General features: G+C 49.1%; 1 protein-coding gene across 6 annotated transcripts in view; it reads right to left on the bottom strand.

Moving 5' to 3' along the window:
• Positions 1 to 259: 259 nt before the first annotated feature.
• The window catches only part of ZNF536 (zinc finger protein 536), a 1,069,084-nt gene continuing 1,046,522 nt past the window's right edge, over positions 260 to 22,821 (bottom strand). For all 6 annotated transcript variants that reach the window (XM_063946047.1, XM_063946046.1, XM_063946048.1 and 3 more), the window contains one exon: positions 260 to 1,435. In XM_063946047.1, the coding sequence (XP_063802117.1) occupies positions 1,200 to 1,435 (236 nt within the window). In that variant the 3' untranslated portion in view covers positions 260 to 1,199. The remainder of the gene's footprint in view (positions 1,436 to 22,821) is intronic.

Below are 22,821 nucleotides of genomic sequence, written 5' to 3'. Positions count from 1 at the left end.
ATTAAATTAAATTAAAAATTTAGATGCTATCTACCAATAGTCAAATAATTAGAAAGAAAGCTCCAAATAAACTAAAATTTGCACAAATACAGAATGTATTCACTTGAACCAAAATCTTGTCATCCCCCCCCCCCTTCCCAAGATTAGAGGCAGAGAAAATTAATTAGGTATACAGTTTAGAATTTGTGCAAAATGTCTAAACCACAAATACATTATATCTGCACACAAATGTGTTTGTTGTTTTGTTGTTTTTTGGAGAGGGGGGGGGAGGGTGATTTAAAACACTGTACAATAAAATAAAGTTTCTTTGATATTAAATCTAACTAGCACCTTCATCAGGCGAGATTGCGTAGTCTGATTCACAAAAGTACCATACCGTGATTGCATTATAAAAAAAAATACAATAAAACCCAAAAACATAAAACTAAACCTTTCCCTCAATACTGAGCATTGATTTTCACAGATGAAAAAAGCCAATGAAGGTGCTGCATGTGGCTCTTTTCTGATGATCCTTTCTATCAGAATTATTTGTTTGTCTAGATCTGGAGAAGAGACGCGGAGAATGGAATATCGTCATGTTTTTCTGTATGCTGTAGGTCAGTAGTGACCCCAGCTTGTGGCTGTCTTAGATTTCTCCTACAGTGCTGTTGTAACACCACTTCAATTGATTTCCTCCTCGTAATGACAGCTCCAGTCAGACTGGCACCATAGCCCGGCTACCAACTCGTCTCATTACTATGCTCAGATAATGACAGCAGCTGGTGTCATATTATAAAGGTGTTTTCAACGATGAAAACAAGGCCCTTCTCTCTTTCTCTAGATCTCTTTCTTTCTTTCTTCAAGGCAGCATTGAATCGTTTAGATAGTATCGTTTTTGTTTTGTTGTTTTTTTGTTTTTTTTCCTCTCCCAAAAAGCATTTTACATTAGACAAAGACTACTTCAAGGCTCATAATTCTGTACTGGTCTCTCGAGTTACATTATATAATCCAAATTCCATTGTTTGGAAGTTACGGTCGCTGGGTAACAGTCCCACAGCCATGTTTTTTTTTTAAGAGGCGGGGTTTTTGTTTTGTTCCACATTCAAAGTCTCCTGCAAAAGGATGAGGTTTCCCTTGCTCCGAATGGCATTGGGAATTGGTCCATTTCTAAGTCAGTGGGTTAAGTGACATGGAAATACACAGAATCAGTTTGATTTGAGTTAATCATGGGGTTGGCCACCTTCCACCATCAGTTGTGTTGAGCTCAATAGTTTGACAGGTGCAAGTTCTTCGGAATTCCCAGACGTCTCTGGATCAACTCGGGAGCGCTTGAACCTGCGGTCCGGGTACTGACTGTTGTCGAAAGGCATACGATGGACACAAAGGACATGGGTCTTTAAATTTCCCTTCTGAGAGGCACTGTATGGGCAATATCTGCATTGAAAAGGCCGTTGACCTGCGGGAACAGACAACACAATTAATATTTTTCAGTTTGGTTCTTAATGAGCTTGGAATACTTACATAGGCATCTGTATACTAAGCCTTGGATGGAGATAAAGTGGGCGGAGATAAAGTACCAGCCAATCAGCTCCCAATTGTCATTTTTCAAATCCAGTAACATGACAGTTAGGAGCTGATTGGCAGGTACTTTATCTCTCTCCACTTTAGCTCCATTCTAGTCTTAGTAAATAGATCCCATTGTTACATAATCACAAAGACATTAGGCTAAAGGCATTATGTTATATTGCTACTTGTGAGCCCTACTGAGAATATGTTGAGCCAAAGGTGAGAAACATATTTTAATAGAATTGGATTCCTCTTGAGAGTATCAACACAACTATGTACAATATAACAGTGTCGTTCATCCAGTTTGCCTAAAACAAATAATTCTTAAATGTAACATTTGTATTTGCCAAACTAACGTCCACCCATAAATGGAGGCTCCATAAATTTACTATAGAACGTTCTGCACCCATGGGCAGGAGGACAAGATCTTGAACCTGTACAGGTCAACATTATCAACAAAGACAGGAAGGACTATTCTATGCAGTGGGTCTGATTCTGAGTTGTACGCTTATGCAATTACAGCTGGGATCACGTACCGTAACACATTTAGTCAAGCGATAATCGCTCAGCTTCATCAATATCAGTATTGCGCCCAACTGTTAATCGGACACAGTGTCCTCAGTAGGAATCTGATTCAAAACAATTTCACCTTTTTCTATTGAAAAAAATGTGCCAAAATTATCATTATGAAAGCATCACTCATTCCCTAGTACAGTGGTGCCCAAACTTTTTGGAATCATGGCACCCTAGAGTATCAGAAATTTATTCACGGCACCCCTAGGCCAAAAATTTCTTAGCGAGAAATTTTGAAATAAATATTAAATAAAAATTTGTGTTTATATGTCATTTTTAGGTTCCATTATGTGGTGAGGAACAAGATTTGCTTCTGTTTGGCCACATATTTTATGATTGACATGACAGCCACCAGCACTGGTTTTGCCTATTACATTGTCCAGAAATAATTTTGATTGGTCCTGGACCACCAATCCAAGGCACCCCTGCAAGTGTCCTGAGGCACCCCAGGGTGCCTAGGCACACAGTTTGGGTACCACTGCCCTAGTCCATGGATAACAAGAGTGACACCCTTGCCCTTTTTCTCCCCACACCCCCCGCCATCACAAAACATACTGAATACTGTAAGACCGTGTTTGCGTAGCAGACAGACTGTATTTGTGATTGGCAGCCATACTTGTTTTCCCTCCAGAGTGATTTTAAAAACAAGATAATGATTAATAGATGTAGGATAAAATGCCTTGCTTTAAATGTAATGTGCTTGCTATTTAAAGAAAAAAAATGCTGCTTTAGCTCCTCTTGTTTACAGTCAATATTTTATTATCTTTCTCTTCCTATAGTTATCTTTTATCGGGGTAGCATATTGCAGGTTGTGCCTGTTGTTACCATGGGTGGAGATCAGTCTTGTTCTACTCCTCTGTTCTACAAAACTTTTCTTTAGCAATAGAAAAATCTGTAATATTAGCAAACGTCTGCACTCACTGAACACTGCTGGAAGTGTTCCTACATCTGAGAGAGAGGTGGTAATTTATATTGATGAATGTGTTGTCATGTTAGTTGGAGCTATAGTGAGGAGAGTATATCTGACAACTCTATATAATAAGGCAACTTGTACTGCTAATTCATTAACACACACATATACAGTATATATATATATATATATATATATGTGCGTGTGTGTGTGTGTATATATATATGTGTATGTATATATATATATATATATATATATATATGTATATAAATGGCACCTACTTTATGCAGAAAAGTATAACGCTTTTGTGACATTAGGTGACTATATTTGCTGCCCTCATTTTCTTGTGATGCTAAGAGCAGGTGTTTAATCCTATGATTCCAGATTCAAAAGCCATCTGAATACCAGTAGGGATATAAGTACAGATAACACAAATAACAATATATGCTCATTGTAGAGCAGGACATATGTATATACATAGATCGCCTTTCTCCGGTGCACTAATGTCTCCTCCGTCTACTGTAAAGGAAACATCACGGTTTGCGCGAATGCAAATACTTTCCAAGTATTTACAATATGTGCACAGCAAAACCGTTACCTGTGCATTTTACCTGTTGCATAATGTAAGCTTTAGTGTAAATTATAAGAATATTACAAGTCACTAAGCAGTTCGGCGACCATATTAAAGGTGGGGGTTGCCATTTAGTTATAAATTAATTTGACCTGTTCATCTGTGACAGCGCTGTACAGGGACAGCGGCGCACACAAGGATCCTAACAGTTGCTATTCTATTATTTTTGGTAAGTAGTATTTTACCAACAGGGCTATGAGCTGCTGTAACCCATAGCAACCAATCAGGAATCACCTTAAATCAATTGTGACAAGGTGCACACAGGGCCGGTTCTAGCCCTTGTGGCGCCCAGGGCAAAAATAGGGGCGTGGCTTCCTACGGGGCATGGTCAGTTACACCCCCATTTGTGCCCCCTGTAGTGTAGCGCCGCTGAAAGAAAAAAATAAATTAATTAATACTTACTATCCCTGCTCCTGATTCCGACCGCTGCAGACCTCCGCCGGCGCCGCTCCTCTCCTCGGATCTATGGGAGAGACATCACGACGTCTCTCCCATAGCACAGCATAGACGCTGGAGGTCAATTATGACCCCTAGCGTCTGTGCCAGTCCCACAATGCTGTGCGGTGCGCGATGACGTCATCGCGCACCACACAGCAAAGGTCCTCTCCATGAAAGGAAACTAAACGGGTAGCGTCTAGTTCCCTTCACAGCGGGGGACAAGCGGGGGGCACAGTAGCGGATCTTGCCATGGTGTGGCGCCCTCCGGATGGCGCCAGCACCCTCCGGAAGGCGGCACCCCGGGCAAAAGTCCTGCTTGCCCGTGGCAAGAGCCGCTACTGGGTGCACACACACGGGGACTCAGATGAACACTTTCGGTGTTTATTATGAACAGCAGGTCAGCACATAGCAAGTTGATTCCATACAGTCAGTATTACAGGCAGTAGCATACAGGCACTCTCAGCATAGCAGACTCTTGGTAGGCTCCAGTGATCCCTAGACTAACCCACACAACCCGGCCTATCACTCGGGTAGCTATTCCACCGTCAAGAGCAAGGTGACTGTGTCCTGGAAACCCTTATATCAGGAAATCCCAGGTGCTGCTGATCACACACCTGGGATTCTGCTACTGCTTCCAAAACCTGGTCTGGATCCTCCACATTACTTCCACGTGGAAAACTGCTGTCTCTGCCACACTATCTAGTGCAGACTAGTGAAAGCTAGCATCCTATTGGTTGCTACGGGTTACAGCAGAATTTGTACAGAAGTAACGCATTAAAATAAAGTTGTTTTCATTTTATTTTTAAGCATTTTGCAACTTTTTATTAGCCACAACATTTAAATAACCAAATCATTGTACATAATGGTTTTTAGTGACAGTACAACGGAATACCATACAATCCAGGCCTGCAAACACACGCACCCATACGTATTTGCTGCGTTCTGATGCTGAGATTTCTCCAACAGCTGCCTTGTTAATTGAAAGTTTTTAAAGTTAATTACCTTCTGAAATGTTGATTTGTCAGGCATCGTGTCAAGACTTATCAGACACATTGTAGCCTGCAGATGACACTATGTGTGCTGCCAATGCAGACTGTATCTCTGTGTGTTTTGAAAACACGGTTATGGTGACAACCGTTTAGACTGCGCTAATTAGCTTATTATTGGTTTAAATAATATTATTTATGCAAGCACTCATGTTGAACTCGGCATATTATGAAGATGTGGAGAGATTCTCTATAGCATGCTCCATCCTTGCATTCGTGGAACTGAATTTTTAGTGGTTTGCTTCACGATAATAATACATAGGCATAATTATATCAAAATATCTATGCAGCTTTGTAACATGAAGATTACATCTGCAGAGTACAGCTATACTAAACGTCACTTTGTAGCACTTATAAGGGCAGATGTACTATGTCTTGGAGAGTGATAAAAAGGGAAGAGTGACAAAGTTCCGGCCAATCAGCACCTACCTGTCATTTTTCAAACGCAGCCTGTGACATGGCAGTTAGGAGATGATTGGCTGGTAAATCTCCCCCTCATAAACACTTGTATATGAGGGCAAATATTGCCCCAAACTGGCTGACTCCCAGCCGCGAGGCAGTGTATTACATCACATCTGCTGCCGGGAACAGCTGCGGCCTTGCAGACATGAAGTAATATGCTGCAACGCTGCTGGTAAGTGCAGGCAAGTTACGGAGGATAATAGTAGTGCCCTGGTTTCATGCCACAAAGATGGCAGACTTGTGTCACTGACATCTAGGACAGTGCTGTGGTTGTGATCAGGGCCGTAGAGAGCTGGGTTGGGCCAGGGTACTTTTTTGGGGTGTGGCATAAAATAGGTAAATAGGAAAAAAGTACTGTATTTTCAGTGCTGCAAAGAGCAGGGGAGAGCCATGAGCAAGTGTTGGGCTGGGGAGAGAGGCAGGTTAGACAGGGGCAACGGCGGACCTGGGCCCCTCCAACAAGCCGAGCTCGGGTAATTAGTACCCGCTCCCGCCCTCTTGTGGTGGCCCTAGTTCCAATACTCTAACAGTCCAGTCTCACACAGTCCAGGTTTTAGTGATATACATGCCGGTGCACAGATCAGGGGCGAAACTACCATTGGTGCAGGAGGTGCATTACGCCAGGGCCCCTGGGGACTAAAGGGCCCACACCTGCCGGGAGCAGCAGCATGTTTTCCACTGACTCGTCGTCCAACCATTTTGAGCAATGTTGGACAATTGGCCCAAGGAAGGGAGCAGATGGGCCCCACTGCCTCTCCCCAGCACCCTCTGCCTCTCCCCGCCACCCTCTGCCTTTCCCCGCCACCCTCTGCCTCTCCCCGCCACCCTCTGCCTCTCCCCGCCACCCTCTGCCTCTTTCCATCACCTACTGCTTCTCCCCATCACCCACTGGTGTGTGGAATTTTATGAAATTGGGGTCGGGCGTAGGAGGGAGGCCCAAAGTATATTTTTATACCTAGTTTCCCCCACCCCCACTCACAAGTTCCAGCTCAGATGGTTAAATTAAAATAACTGAGGTACTAATTAAGTCGCCTATGCTCAAGTATGGCTATCCTTAAAACCTGAACTGTCAGCGTACCTTTATGACCGTGGTTGGGGACGCCTGCTCTAGAATATGAACTTACCCTATCATTAATGTTAATGTAGCAAATGTGGTTGGGGGGTCAGGGAAAGAGAAAGACACTGGGTCAGATGTATTAAGCCTGGAGAAGTGATAACGCACCAGCCAATCAGCTCCAATATGTAAATTGACAGTTGGGAGCTGATTGGCTGGTGCGTTATCACCTTCCACTTATCACGGCTTTATCACTTCTGCAGGTTTAATACATCTGCCCCTCTGTTTGAAGGCCCCATCATTTTTAAAGAAAATCTGGAATACTCATGTAGCATGAAAGACTCTAATATCTACCTTCAACTTCCTTTTGGATACATAAGATAAAACATATGTACTAACCTATCTTGTTGATATGACCTTAGAGGAAGTGTGAGTTTTGGGAAAACTAGGGGGTATGCAAGCACCTTGCATGGCAGATCCCTATGGGACACAAAAGCACACAATGCACTTAGCGGACAGGTGAAAATGTAACTCCACCCCACATATAATAGTCACGTACAGATGCGGCGGGTTACATAGCATTTGCAGCATCAGCTCTGTGCTTTTTAGTGCTCAGTAAAGGCCAGAATTGACCATCTGCAGTTCTCACTCCCTTCAGCAGACGGGGGCGCTTTCTCTACTCTCAGAAACAAGCCTCATCCTTTTCCAGAGTACACAAAGCACATTAACCCTTTGACTGCTGCTTGGCAGAGCGCGGTGTCAGGACAGGTAAAGGTGTATTTCTGCAACGACTACCTGCGATGAGAGTGGCTGATCGGCCAGTGCCGCTACGTGAGTCAGTAACGGATATGGCAATTATAGTCTCACTGCTGGTTCACAGTAAGGTGTATACAGTAAATCAGGATTAGTCAACATGCGGCCCTACGGCTGTTGTGGAACTACAAATCCAAGCATGCCCTGCCCCATTTGAGCATGCCCTAATAGTGAAACTGTGGCGGGGCTTGCTGGGATGTGTAGTCCCACAGCAGCCTGAGGGATCAATACCCCTGCTGTAAATATACAGCAGCCATAAGGTGTGACATAAATAACCGATAAAGATGTTGTTTTAATTATCAGTCACTGAATTCAGTAAATGTTAATTCAATTGGAAAATGGTTGTTTGGAAACGGCAGACTTATTGATGAATGAGCGGCGTCACTACTGCAGAACCCACACAATGCACACCTGAATGAGCGGCGTCACTACTGCAGAACCCGCACATTGCACACCTGAATGAGCGGCATGACTACTGCAGAACCCGCACAATGCACGCCTGAATGAGCGGCGTTACTACTGCAGAACCCGCACAATGCACACCTGAATGAGCGGCGTCACTACTGCAGAACCCGCACAATGCAGACCTGAATGAGTGGCGTCACTACTGCAGAACCCGCACAATGCACACCTGAATGAGGGGCGTCACTACTGCAGAACCCGCACAATGCACACCTGAATGAGCGGCGTCACTACTGCAGAACCCGCACATTGCACACCTGAATGAGCGGCGTCACTACTGCAGAACCCGCACAATGCACACCTGAATGAGGGGCGTCACTACTGCAGAACCCGCACAATGCACACCTGAATGAGCGGCATCACTACTGCAGAACCCGCACATTGCACACCTGAATGAGCGGCATCACTACTGCAGAACCCGCACAATGCACACCTGAATGAGCGGCATCACTACTGCAGAACCCACACAATGCACACCTGAATGAGGGGCGTCACTACTGCAGAACCCGCACAATGCACACCTAAATGAGGGGCGTCACTACTGGAGAACCTGCACAATGCACACCTGAATGAGCGGCGTCACTACTGCAGAACCCGCACATTGCACACCTGAATGAGCGGCATCACTATTGCAGAACCCGCACAATGCACACCTGAATGAGCGGCGTCACTACTGCAGAACCCACACAATGCACACCTGAATGAGGGGCGTCACTACTGCAGAACCCGCACAATGCACACCTGAATGAGCGGCATCACTACTGCAGAACCCGCACATTGCACACCTGAATGAGCGGCATCACTACTGCAGAACCCGCACATTGCACACCTGAATGAGCGGCATCACTACTGCAGAACCCACACAATGCACACCTAAATGAGGGGCGTCACTACTGCAGAACCCGCACATTGCACACCTGAATGAGCGGCATCACTACTGCAGAACCGACACATTGCACACCTGAATGAGCGGCATCACTACTGCAGAACCCGCACAATGCACACCTGAATGAGCGGCATCACTACTGCAGAACCCACACAATGCACACCTGAATGAGGGGCGTCACTACTGCAGAACCCGCACATTGCACACCTGAATGAGGGGCGTCACTACTGCAGAACCCGCACAATGCACACCTGAATGAGGGGCGTCACTACTGCAGAACCCGCACAATGCACACCTGAATGAGCGGCATCACTACTGCAGAACCCGCACATTGCACACCTGAATGAGCAGCATCACTACTGCAGAACCCGCACAATGCACACCTGAATGAGCGGCATCACTACTGCAGAACCCACACAATGCACACCTGAATGAGCGGCATCACTACTGCAGAACCGGCACAATGCACACCTGAATGAGCGGCGTCTCTACTGCAGAACCGGCACAATGCACACCTGAATGAGTGACGTCACTACTGCAGAACCCGCACAATGCACACCTGAATGAGTGGCATCACTACTACAGAACCCGCACAATGCAGACCTGAATGAGTGGAGCCACTACTGCAGAACCCGCACAATGCACACCTGAATGAGTGGCATCACTACTACAGAACCCGCACAATGCAGACCTGAATGAGTGGAGCCACTACTGCAGAACCCGCACAATGCACACCTGAATGAGTGGCGTCACTACTGCAGAACCCGCACAATGCACACCTTAATGAGCGGCGTCACTACAGCAGAACCCGCACATTGCACACCTGAATGAGCGACGTCACTCCTGCAGAACCCGCACAATGCACGCCTGAATGAGCGGCGTCACTACTGCAGAACCCGCACAATGCAGACCTGAATGAGTGACGTCACTACTGCAGAACCCGCACAATGCACACCTGAATGAGCGGCGTCTCTACTGCAGAACCGGCACAATGCAGACCTGAATGAGTGACGTCACTACTGCAGAACCCGCACAATGCACACCTGAATGAGTGGCATCACTACTACAGAACCCGCACAATGCACACCTGAATGAGCGACGTCACTACTACAGAACCCGCACAATGCAGACCTGAATGAGTGGAGCCACTACTGCAGAACCCGCACAATGCACACCTGAATGAGCGGCGTCTCTACTGCAGAACCGGCACAATGCACACCTGAATGAGTGGCATCACTACTACAGAACCCGCACAATGCACACCTGAATGAGTGGCATCACTACTACAGAACCCGCACAATGCAGACCTGAATGAGTGGAGCCACTACTGCAGAACCCGCACAATGCACACCTGAATGAGTGGCGTCACTACTGCAGAACCCGCACAATGCACACCTGAATGAGCGGCGTCACTACTGCAGAACCCGCACAATGCACGCCTGAATGAGCGGCGTCACTACTGCAGAACCCGCACAATGCACACCTGAATGAGTGGCGTCACTACTGCAGAACCCGCACAATGCACACCTGAATGAGTGGCGTCACTACTGCAGAACCCACACAATGCAGACCTGAATAAGTGACGTCACTACTGCAGAACCCGCACAATGCACACCTGAATGAGTGGCGTCACTACTGCAGAACCCGCACAATGCACACCTGAATGAGTGGCGTCACTACTGCAGAACCCGCACAATGCACACCTGAATGAGGGGCGTCACTACTGCAGAACCCGCACAATGCACACCTGAATGAGGGGCGTCACTACTGCAGAACCCGCACAATGACCACCTGAATGAGTGGCGTCACTACTGCAGAACCCGCACAATGCACACCTGAATGAGGGGCGTCACTACTGCAGAACCCGCACATTGCACACCTGAATGAGCGGCGTCTCTACTGCAGAACCCGCACAATGCACACCTGAATGAGTGGCATCACTACTGCAGAACCCGCACAATGCACACCTGAATGAGTGGCATCACTACTACAGAACCCGCACAATGCAGACCTGAATGAGTGGAGCCACTACTGCAGAACCCGCACAATGCACACCTGAATGAGTGGCGTCACTACTGCAGAACCCGCACAATGCACACCTGAATGAGTGGCGTCACTACTGCAGAACCCGCACAATGCACACCTGAATGAGCGACGTCACTACTGCAGAACCCGCACAATGCACACCTGAATGAGGGGCGTCACTACTGCAGAACACGCACAATGCACACCTGAATGAGTGGCGTCACTACTGCAGAACCCGCACAATGCACACCTGAATGAGGGGCGTCACTACTGCAGAACACGCACAATGCACACCTGAATGAGTGGCGTCACTACTGCAGAACCCGCACAATGCACACCTGAATGAGGGGCGTCACTACTGCAGAACACGCACAATGCACACCTGAATGAGGGGCGTCACTACTGCAGAACCCGCACAATGCACACCTGAATGAGTGACGTCACTACTGCAGAACCCGCACAATGCAGACCTGAATGAGTGGCGTCTCTACTGCAGAACCCGCACAATGCAGACCTGAATGAGTGGCGTCTACTGCAGAACCCGCACAATGCACACCTGAATGAGTGGCATCACTACTGCAGAACCCGCACAATGCACACCTGAATGAGTGGCGTCACTACTGCAGAACCCGCACAATGCACACCTGAATGAGGGGCGTCACTACTGCAGAACCCGCACAATGCACACCTGAATGAGGGGCGTCACTACTGCAGAACCCACACAATGCACACCTGAATGAGGGGCGTCACTACTGCAGAACCCGCACAATGCACACCTGAATGAGTGGCATCACTACTGCAGAACCCGCACAATGCACACCTGAATGAGTGGCGTCACTACTGCAGAACCCGCACAATGCACACCTGAATGAGGGGCGTCACTACTGCAGAACCCGCACAATGCACACCTGAATGAGCGGCATCACTACTGCAGAACCCACACAATGCACACCTGAATGAGGGGGGTCACTACTGCAGAACCCGCACAATGCACACCTGAATGAGCGGCATCACTACTGCAGAACCCGCACATTGCACACCTGAATGAGCGGCATCACTACTGCAGAACCCGCACATTGCACACCTGAATGAGCGGCATCACTACTGCAGAACCCACACAATGCACACCTAAATGAGGGGCGTCACTACTGCAGAACCCGCACAATGCACACCTGAATGAGCGGCATCACTACTGCAGAACCCGCACATTGCACACCTGAATGAGCGGCATCACTACTGCAGAACCCGCACAATGCACACCTGAATGAGTGGCGTCACTACTGCAGAACCCGCACAATGCACACCTGAATGAGTGGCGTCACTACTGCAGAACCCGCACAATGCACACCTGAATGAGTGACGTCACTACTGCAGAACCCGCACAATGCACACCTGAATGAGGGGCGTCACTACTGCAGAACACGCACAATGCACACCTGAATGAGTGACGTCACTACTGCAGAACCCGCACAATGCACACCTGAATGAGCGGCGTCACTACTGCAGAACCCGCACAATGCACACCTGAATGAGTGACGTCACTACTGCAGAACCCGCACAATGCACACCTGAATGAGGGGCGTCACTACTGCAGAACACGCACAATGCACACCTGAATGAGGGGCGTCACTACTGCAGAACCCGCACAATGCACACCTGAATGAGTGACGTCACTACTGCAGAACCCGCACAATGCAGACCTGAATGAGTGGCGTCACTACTGCAGAACCCGCACAATGCACACCTGAATGAGGGGCGTCACTACTGCAGAACCCGCACAATGCACACCTGAATGAGTGGCGTCACTACTGCAGAACCCGCACAATGCACACCTGAATGAGTGACGTCACTACTGCAGAACCCGCACAATGCAGACCTGAATGAGTGGCGTCTCTACTGCAGAACCCGCACAATGCAGACCTGAATGAGTGGCGTCTACTGCAGAACCCGCACAATGCACACCTGAATGAGTGGCATCACTACTGCAGAACCCGCACAATGCACACCTGAATGAGTGGCGTCACTACTGCAGAACCCGCACAATGCACACCTGAATGAGGGGCGTCACTACTGCAGAACCCGCACAATGCACACCTGAATGAGGGGCGTCACTACTGCAGAACCCACACAATGCACACCTGAATGAGGGGCGTCACTACTGCAGAACCCGCACAATGCACACCTGAATGAGTGGCATCACTACTGCAGAACCCGCACAATGCACACCTGAATGAGTGGCGTCACTACTGCAGAACCCGCACAATGCACACCTGAATGAGGGGCGTCACTACTGCAGAACCCGCACAATGCACACCTGAATGAGCGGCATCACTACTGCAGAACCCACACAATGCACACCTGAATGAGGGGCGTCACTACTGCAGAACCCGCACAATGCACACCTGAATGAGCGGCATCACTACTGCAGAACCCGCACATTGCACACCTGAATGAGCGGCATCACTACTGCAGAACCCGCACATTGCACACCTGAATGAGCGGCATCACTACTGCAGAACCCACACAATGCACACCTAAATGAGGGGCGTCACTACTGCAGAACCCGCACAATGCACACCTGAATGAGCGGCATCACTACTGCAGAACCCGCACATTGCACACCTGAATGAGCGGCATCACTACTGCAGAACCCGCACAATGCACACCTGAATGAGCGGCATCACTACTGCAGAACCCACACAATGCACACCTGAATGAGGGGCGTCACTACTGCAGAACCCGCACATTGCACACCTGAATGAGGGGCGTCACTACTGCAGAACCCGCACAATGCACACCTGAATGAGGGGCGTCACTACTGCAGAACCCGCACAATGCACACCTGAATGAGCGGCATCACTACTGCAGAACACGCACATTGCACACCTGAATGAGCAGCATCACTACTGCAGAACCCGCACAATGCACACCTGAATGAGCGGCATCACTACTGCAGAACCCACACAATGCACACCTGAATGAGCGGCGTCTCTACTGCAGAACCGGCACAATGCACACCTGAATGAGTGACGTCACTACTGCAGAACCCGCACAATGCACACCTGAATGAGTGGCATCACTACTACAGAACCCGCACAATGCAGACCTGAATGAGTGGAGCCACTACTGCAGAACCCGCACAATGCACACCTGAATGAGTGGCATCACTACTACAGAACCCGCACAATGCAGACCTGAATGAGTGGAGCCACTACTGCAGAACCCGCACAATGCACACCTGAATGAGTGGCATCACTACTGCAGAACCTGCACAATGCACACCTGAATGAGCGGCATCACTACAGCAGAACCCGCACATTGCACACCTGAATGAGCGACGTCACTACTGCAGAACCCGCACAATGCACGCCTGAATGAGCGGCGTCACTACTGCAGAACCGGCACAATGCACACCTGAATGAGCGGCGTCTCTACTGCAGAACCGGCACAATGCACACCTGAATGAGTGACGTCACTACTGCAGAACCCGCACAATGCACACCTGAATGAGTGGCATCACTACTACAGAACCCGCACAATGCAAACCTGAATGAGTGGAGCCACTACTGCAGAACCCGCACAATGCACACCTGAATGAGTGGCATCACTACTACAGAACCCGCACAATGCAGACCTGAATGAGTGGAGCCACTACTGCAGAACCCGCACAATGCACACCTGAATGAGTGGCATCACTACTACAGAACCCGCACAATGCAGACCTGAATGAGTGACGTCACTACTGCAGAACCCGCACAATGCACACCTGAATGAGCGGCGTCTCTACTGCAGAACCGGCACAATGCAGACCTGAATGAGTGACGTCACTACTGCAGAACCCGCACAATGCACACCTGAATGAGTGGCATCACTACTACAGAACCCGCACAATGCACACCTGAATGAGCGACGTCACTACTACAGAACCCGCACAATGCAGACCTGAATGAGTGGAGCCACTACTGCAGAACCCGCACAATGCACACCTGAATGAGCGGCGTCTCTACTGCAGAACCGGCACAATGCACACCTGAATGAGCGGCGTCACTACTACAGAACCCGCACATTGCACACCTGAATGAGCGGCGTCACTACTGCAGAACCCGCACAATGCACACCTGAATGAGCAGCATCACTACTGCAGAACCCGCACATTGCACACCTGAATGAGCGGCATCACTACTGCAGAACCCGCACAATGCACACCTGAATGAGCGGCATCACTATTGCAGAATCCACACAATGCACACCTGAATGAGGGGCGTCACTACTGCAGAACCCGCACAATGCACACCTGAATGAGCGGCGTCACTACTGCAGAACCCGCACATTGCACACCTGAATGAGCGGCATCACTATTGCCGAACCCGCACAATGCACACCTGAATGAGCGGCATTACTACTGCAGGACCCACACAATGCACACCTGAATGAGGGGCGTCACTACTGCAGAACCCGCACAATGCACACCTGAATGAGCGGCATCACTACTGCAGAACCCGCACATTGCACACCTGAATGAGCGGCATTACTACTGCAGAACCCGCACATTGCACACCTGAATGAGCGGCATCACTACTGCAGAACCCACACAATGCACACCTAAATGAGGGGCGTCACTACTGCAGAACCCGCACAATGCACACCTGAATGAGCGGCATCACTACTGCAGAACCCGCACAATGCACACCTGAATGAGCGGCATCACTACTGCAGAACCCACACAATGCACACCTGAATGAGGGGCGTCACTACTGCAGAACCCGCACATTGCACACCTGAATGAGGGGCGTCACTACTGCAGAACCCGCACAATGCACACCTGAATGAGGGGCGTCACTACTGCAGAACCCGCACAATGCACACCTGAATGAGCGGCATCACTACTGCAGAACCCGCACATTGCACACCTGAATGAGCAGCATCACTACTGCAGAACCCGTACAATGCACACCTGAATGAGCGGCATCACTACTGCAGAACCCACACAATGCACACCTGAATGAGCGGCATCACTACTGCAGAACCGGCACAATGCACACCTGAATGAGCGGCGTCTCTAGTGCAGAACCGGCACAATGCACACCTGAATGAGTGACGTCACTACTGCAGAACCCGCACAATGCACACCTGAATGAGTGGCATCACTACTACAGAACCCGCACAATGCAGACCTGAATGAGTGGAGCCACTACTGCAGAACCCGCACAATGCACACCTGAATGAGTGGCATCACTACTAAAGAACCCGCACAATGCAGACCTGAATGAGTGGAGCCACTACTGCAGAACCCGCACAATGCACACCTGAATGAGTGGCGTCACTACTGCAGAACCCGCACAATGCACACCTGAATGAGCGGCGTCACTACAGCAGAACCCGCACATTGCACACCTGAATGAGCGACGTCACTACTGCAGAACCCGCACAATGCACACCTGAATGAGTGGCGTCACTACTGCAGAACCCACATAATGCACACCTGAATGAGCGGCATCACTACTGCAGAACCCACATAATGCACACCTGAATGAGTGGCGTCACTACTGCAGAACCCGCACAATGCACACCTGAATAAGTGGCGTCACTACTGCAGAACCCGCACAATGCACACCTGAATGAGCGGTGTCACTACTGCAGAACCCGCACAATGCACACCTGAATGAGTGGCGTCACTTCTGCAGAACCCGCACAATGCACACCTGAATGAGCGGCGTCACTACTGCAGAACCCGCACAATGCACACCTGAATGAGTGGCATCACTACTACAGAACCCGCACAATGCAGACCTGAATGAGTGGAGCCACTACTGCAGAACCCGCACAATGCACACCTGAATGAGTGGCATCACTACTACAGAACCCGCACAATGCAGACCTGAATGAGTGACGTCACTACTGCAGAACCCGCACAATGCACACCTGAATGAGCGGCGTCTCTACTGCAGAACCGGCACAATGCAGACCTGAATGAGTGACGTCACTACTGCAGAACCCGCACAATGCACACCTGAATGAGTGGCATCACTACTACAGAACCCGCACAATGCACACCTGAATGAGCGACGTCACTACTACAGAACCCGCACAATGCAGACCTGAATGAGTGGAGCCACTACTGCAGAACCCGCACAATGCACACCTGAATGAGCGGCGTCTCTACTGCAGAACCGGCACAATGCACACCTGAATGAGCGGCGTCACTACTACAGAACCCGCACATTGCACACCTGAATGAGCGGCGTCACTACTGCAGAACCCGCACAATGCACACCTGAATGAGCAGCATCACTACTGCAGAACCCGCACATTGCACACCTGAATGAGCGGCATCACTACTGCAGAACCCGCACAATGCACACCTGAATGAGCGGCATCACTATTGCAGAATCCACACAATGCACACCTGAATGAGGGGCGTCACTACTGCAGAACCCGCACAATGCACACCTGAATGAGCGGCGTCACTACTGCAGAACCCGCACATTGCACACCTGAATGAGCGGCATCACTATTGCAGAACCCGCACAATGCACACCTGAATGAGCGGCATTACTACTGCAGGACCCACACAATGCACACCTGAATGAGGGGCGTCACTACTGCAGAACCCGCACAATGCACACCTGAATGAGCGGCATCACTACTGCAGAACCCGCACATTGCACACCTGAATGAGCGGCATTACTACTGCAGAACCCGCACATTGCACACCTGAATGAGCGGCATCACTACTGCAGAACCCACACAATGCACACCTAAATGAGGGGCGTCACTACTGCAGAACCCGCACAATGCACACCTGAATGAGCGGCATCACTACTGCAGAACCCGCACAATGCACACCTGAATGAGCGGCATCACTACTGCAGAACCCACACAATGCACACCTGAATGAGGGGCGTCACTACTGCAGAACCCGCACATTGCACACCTGAATGAGGGGCGTCACTACTGCAGAACCCGCACAATGCACACCTGAATGAGGGGCGTCACTACTGCAGAACCCGCACAATGCACACCTGAATGAGCGGCATCACTACTGCAGAACCCGCACATTGCACACCTGAATGAGCAGCATCACTACTGCAGAACCCGCACAATGCACACCTGAATGAGCGGCATCACTACTGCAGAACCCACACAATGCACACCTGAATGAGCGGCATCACTACTGCAGAACCGGCACAATGCACACCTGAATGAGCGGCGTCTCTAGTGCAGAACCGGCACAATGCACACCTGAATGAGTGACGTCACTACTGCAGAACCCGCACAATGCACACCTGAATGAGTGGCATCACTACTACAGAACCCGCACAATGCAGACCTGAATGAGTGGAGCCACTACTGCAGAACCCGCACAATGCACACCTGAATGAGTGGCATCACTACTACAGAACCCGCACAATGCAGACCTGAATGAGTGGAGCCACTACTGCAGAACCCGCACAATGCACACCTGAATGAGTGGCGTCACTACTGCAGAACCCGCACAATGCACACCTGAATGAGCGGCGTCACTACAGCAGAACCCGCACATTGCACACCTGAATGAGCGACGTCACTACTGCAGAACCCGCACAATGCACACCTGAATGAGTGGCGTCACTACTGCAGAACCCACATAATGCACACCTGAATGAGCGGCATCACTACTGCAGAACCCACATAATGCACACCTGAATGAGTGGCGTCACTACTGCAGAACCCGCACAATGCACACCTGAATAAGTGGCGTCACTACTGCAGAACCCGCACAATGCACACCTGAATGAGCGGTGTCACTACTGCAGAACCCGCACAATGCACACCTGAATGAGTGGCGTCACTACTGCAGAACCCGCACAATGCACACCTGAATGAGCGGCGTCACTACTGCAGAACCCGCACAATGCACACCTGAATGAGCGGCGTCACTACTGCAGAACCCGCACAATGCACACCTGAATGAGCGGAGTCACTACTGCAGAACCCGCACAATGCACACCTGAATGAGCGGCGTCACTACTGCAGAACCCGCACAATGCACACCTGAATGAGCGGCGTCACTACTGCAGAACCCGCACAATGCACACATGAATGAGCTGCGTCACTACAGCAGAACCCGCACAATGCACACCTGAATGAGCGGCGTCACTACTGCAGAACCCGCACAATGCACACCTGAATGAGCGGCGTCACTACTGCAGAACCCGCACAATGCACACATGAATGAGCTGCGTCACTACTGCAGAACCCGCACAATGCACAGTTGCACACCTGTAGGTTTTGCAGAAAAACTTTTTTGTTTGTTTTATTTCTTAGAGAAATAAAAGCTTTAGGTCTGTGACGTATTAATTTGGGAGCCCAGAGGTTACATTAAAATCAGAACAGTCTCATTTCCTTCCTCCCCCGGTGCTGTAATCCTCTCCAACCCCCCAACATCGCAGTATTACAACGTATCCCTGGGGCTCCGGGCCACCTCTGAGCATGAAAGCCTTTTTGTGAGTAATTCAAGCACGGCCCATTTGTTTTATTGCCAAATTATTCTTGGTCTATAATGATGTAACGTATATGAGATTTCGGACTGTCAGTGAGTGGAGTCTCCGCAGATCAGAATAACTATTGCGCTGTACCTATTAAAGAGAGATTACAGAATAAAACCACACAGGGCAGCTCTGCGGCTGAGAATAATTACTTATATTAATGATTAAACAATGTAAATAAGACAACCCCCTGCTCCTCTGAAGAGGACGCAGGCTATTACAAAGATGAATATATAGATATATTTCTGGGAAGGTAACATTGATAGGCTGTGGCTAAAACCAGGAGAATAGATAGGGTCTGATTCTGAGTGGGACGGGACGCAAATAGTGAAATTTAGCGCACACTGTGCATGGGCAGAAGCAATATTACATAGTTCTGTATAATCTCTGGGAGATTGCGAGACGGACGGACCTTGGCCGGATTTCTCTTTGCACGAAGTAGGCGTTTCTGGGCAGTAAGTGGGCGGGGACTGTGCAATCACACGCAGCTGCTCTGCCTTCTGGGACTGTCATGGAAGGACGTGCAACTATACTTCTCTGCTGTTCTGTGGTGTTCCTATGGAGAAGGGACACCTGTTTCTGACAGATCCCACAACCAGCGTGGGGCTGGTGCAAGTGCCACTAGTACTGATAACATCATGCAGCTGTGGACCTAAAAACAGTGGGCGGTGTGGCTTCCCGGCAACACGGATTCTCACATTAGCCGTACAGTTACTCCCAATAGCATGAGATAGAAAGTATAAGGGTTAGGGTTAAGTTTAGGGATATGCTGTGGTTAGGTATAGGTTGCAGTTAGGGATAGGCTGTGGTTAGGTATAGGTTGCAGTTAGGGATAGGCTGCGGTTAGGTATAGGCTGCAGTTAGGGATAGGCTGCAGTTAGGGATAGGCTGCAGTTAGGGATAGGCTGCAGTTAGGGATAGGCTGCGGTTAGGTATAGGCTGCGGTTAGGTATAGGCTGCAGTTAGGGTTAGGCAGCGGTTAATGTTAGGCAGCGGTTAGGTATAGGCTGCAGTTAGGGTTAGGCTGCGGTTAGGTATAGGTTGCAGTTAGGGTTAGGCTGCGGTTAGGTATAGGTTGCAGTTAGGGTTAGGCTGTGGTTAGGTATAGGTTGCGGTTAGGATTAGGCTGTGGTTAGGGTTAGGCTGCGGTTAGGTATAAGTTGCAGTTAGGGTTAGGCTGCGGTTAGATATAGGTTGCAGTTAGGGTTAGGCTGTGGTTAGGTATAGGTTGCGGTTAGGGTTAGGCTGCAATTAGGGTTAGGCTGCGGTTAGGTATAGCTTGCAGTTAGGGTTAGGCTGCGGTTAGGTATAGGTTGCAGTTAGGATTAGGCTGCGGTTAGGTATAGGCTGCAGTTAGGGTTAGGCTGCGGTTAGGTATAGGTTGCAGTTAGGGTTAGGCTGTGGTTAGGTATAGGTTGCGGTTAGGGTTAGGCTGCGATTAGGGTTAGGCTGCGGTTAGATATAGGTTGCAGTTAGGGTTAGGTTATGGTTAGGTATAGCTTGCGGTTAGGGTTAGGCTGCGATTAGGGTTAGGCTGTGGTTAGGTATAGGTTGCAGTTAGGGTTAGGCTGCGGTTAGGTATAGGTTGCAGTTAGGGTTCGGCTGTGGTTAGGTATAGGTTGCGGTTAGGCTGTGGTTAGGTATAGGTTGCAGTTAGGGTTAAGCTGCTGTTAGGGTTAGGCTGCGATTAAGGTTAGACTGTGGTTAGGGTTAGGCTGTGGTTAGGGTTAGGCTGCGGTTAGGTATAGGTTGCAATTAGGTTAGGCTGCAGTTAGGGTTAAGCTATTGTTAGAGATAGGCCACATTTAGGCTTAGGCTGCGGTTAGGTATAGGTTGCGGTTAGGGTTAGGCAGTGGTTAGGTATAGGTTGCAGTTAGGGTTAGGCTGCTGTTAGAGTTAGGCTGCTGTTAGAGTTAGGCTGCGGTTAGGTATAGGTTGCAGTTAGGGTTAGGCTGCGGTCAAGGTTAGGCCATGGTTAGATATAGGCCACATTTAGGGTTTGGCTGCGGTTAGGTATAGGTTGCGGTTAGGGTTCAGTGGCAAACGCAGGATTTAGCAAGGGGTTTTTCCGTGGGTGAGTATGTATATGTGCATGTATGTGTAATATACGTATATATATATATATATATATATATATATATAAATATAAATATATATATATATATATATATATATATACACACACAGTGGTCGAAGTGGAATTTTGAATTGGGGGTATGCAAAAGTCAAGGACGTAATTATGCGCGCCCAAGGCGCGTGCGCTCCAGAAAGGGGGCGTGGTCACCCAAAAGGGACGTGATCACCCAAAAGGGGGCGTGCCCAGTGTAGTAGAACCCCTTATGCTATCTAGTACTGGTGCCCCTTTCACCTTATAGCACATGGTACGAGCTGAAATTCACATTACAGCACATGGTACGAGCCGCAACTCACATTGCAGCACACTGAATGAGCCGAAATTCACATTATAGCACACTGAATGAGCCGAAATTCACATTATAGCACACTGAATGAGCCGAAATTCACATGACAGCACACGGTACGAGCCGAAACTCACATTGTAGCACACTGAATGAGCCGAAACTCACATTGTAGCACACTGAATGAGCCGAAATTCACCTTGTAGCACACTGAATGAGCCGAAATTCACATTGTAGCACACTGAATGAGCCGAAATTCACATTGTAGCACACTGACTGAGCCGAAATTCACATTGTAGCACACTGAATGAGCCGAAATTCCCATTGTAGCACACTGAATGAGCCGAAATTCACATTGTAGCACACTGAATGAGCCGAAATTCACATTACAGCACACTGAATGAGCCGAAATTCACATTACAGCACACGGTACGAGCCGAAACTCACATTGTAGCACACTGAATGAGCCGAAACTCACATTGTAGCACACTGAATGAGCCGAAACTCACATTGTAGCACACTGAATGAGCCGAAACTCACATTGTAGCACACTGAATGAGCCGAAACTCACATTGTAGCACACTGAATGAGCTGAAATTCACCTTGTAGCACACTGAATGAGCCGAAATTCAGATTGTAGCACACTGAATGAGCCGAAATTCACCTTGTAGCACACTGAATGAGCCGAAATTCACCTTGTAGCACACTGAATGAGCCGAAACTCACATTGTAGCACACTGAATGAGCCGAAATTCACATTGTAGCACACTGAATGAGCCGAAATTCACCTTGTAGCACACTGAATGAGCCGAAATTCACATTGTAGCACACTGAATGAGCCGAAATTCACATTGTAGCACACTGAATGAGCCGAAATTCACATTGTAGCACACTGAATGAGCTGAAATTGTGACAGCAGGGACATCCAGAGTGACGACAGGGAGAGAGAGAGTGACGACAGGGAGAGGGAGAGTGACGACGGAGAGAGAGCGACGACAGGGAGAGAGAGAGTGACGACAGTGACGACAGGG

This window comes from Pseudophryne corroboree, chromosome 11 (assembly GCF_028390025.1).
Source record: "Pseudophryne corroboree isolate aPseCor3 chromosome 11, aPseCor3.hap2, whole genome shotgun sequence".
Taxonomy (NCBI): Eukaryota; Metazoa; Chordata; class Amphibia; order Anura; family Myobatrachidae; genus Pseudophryne; species Pseudophryne corroboree.
This window is presented reverse-complemented; position numbering and strand designations above follow the sequence as displayed.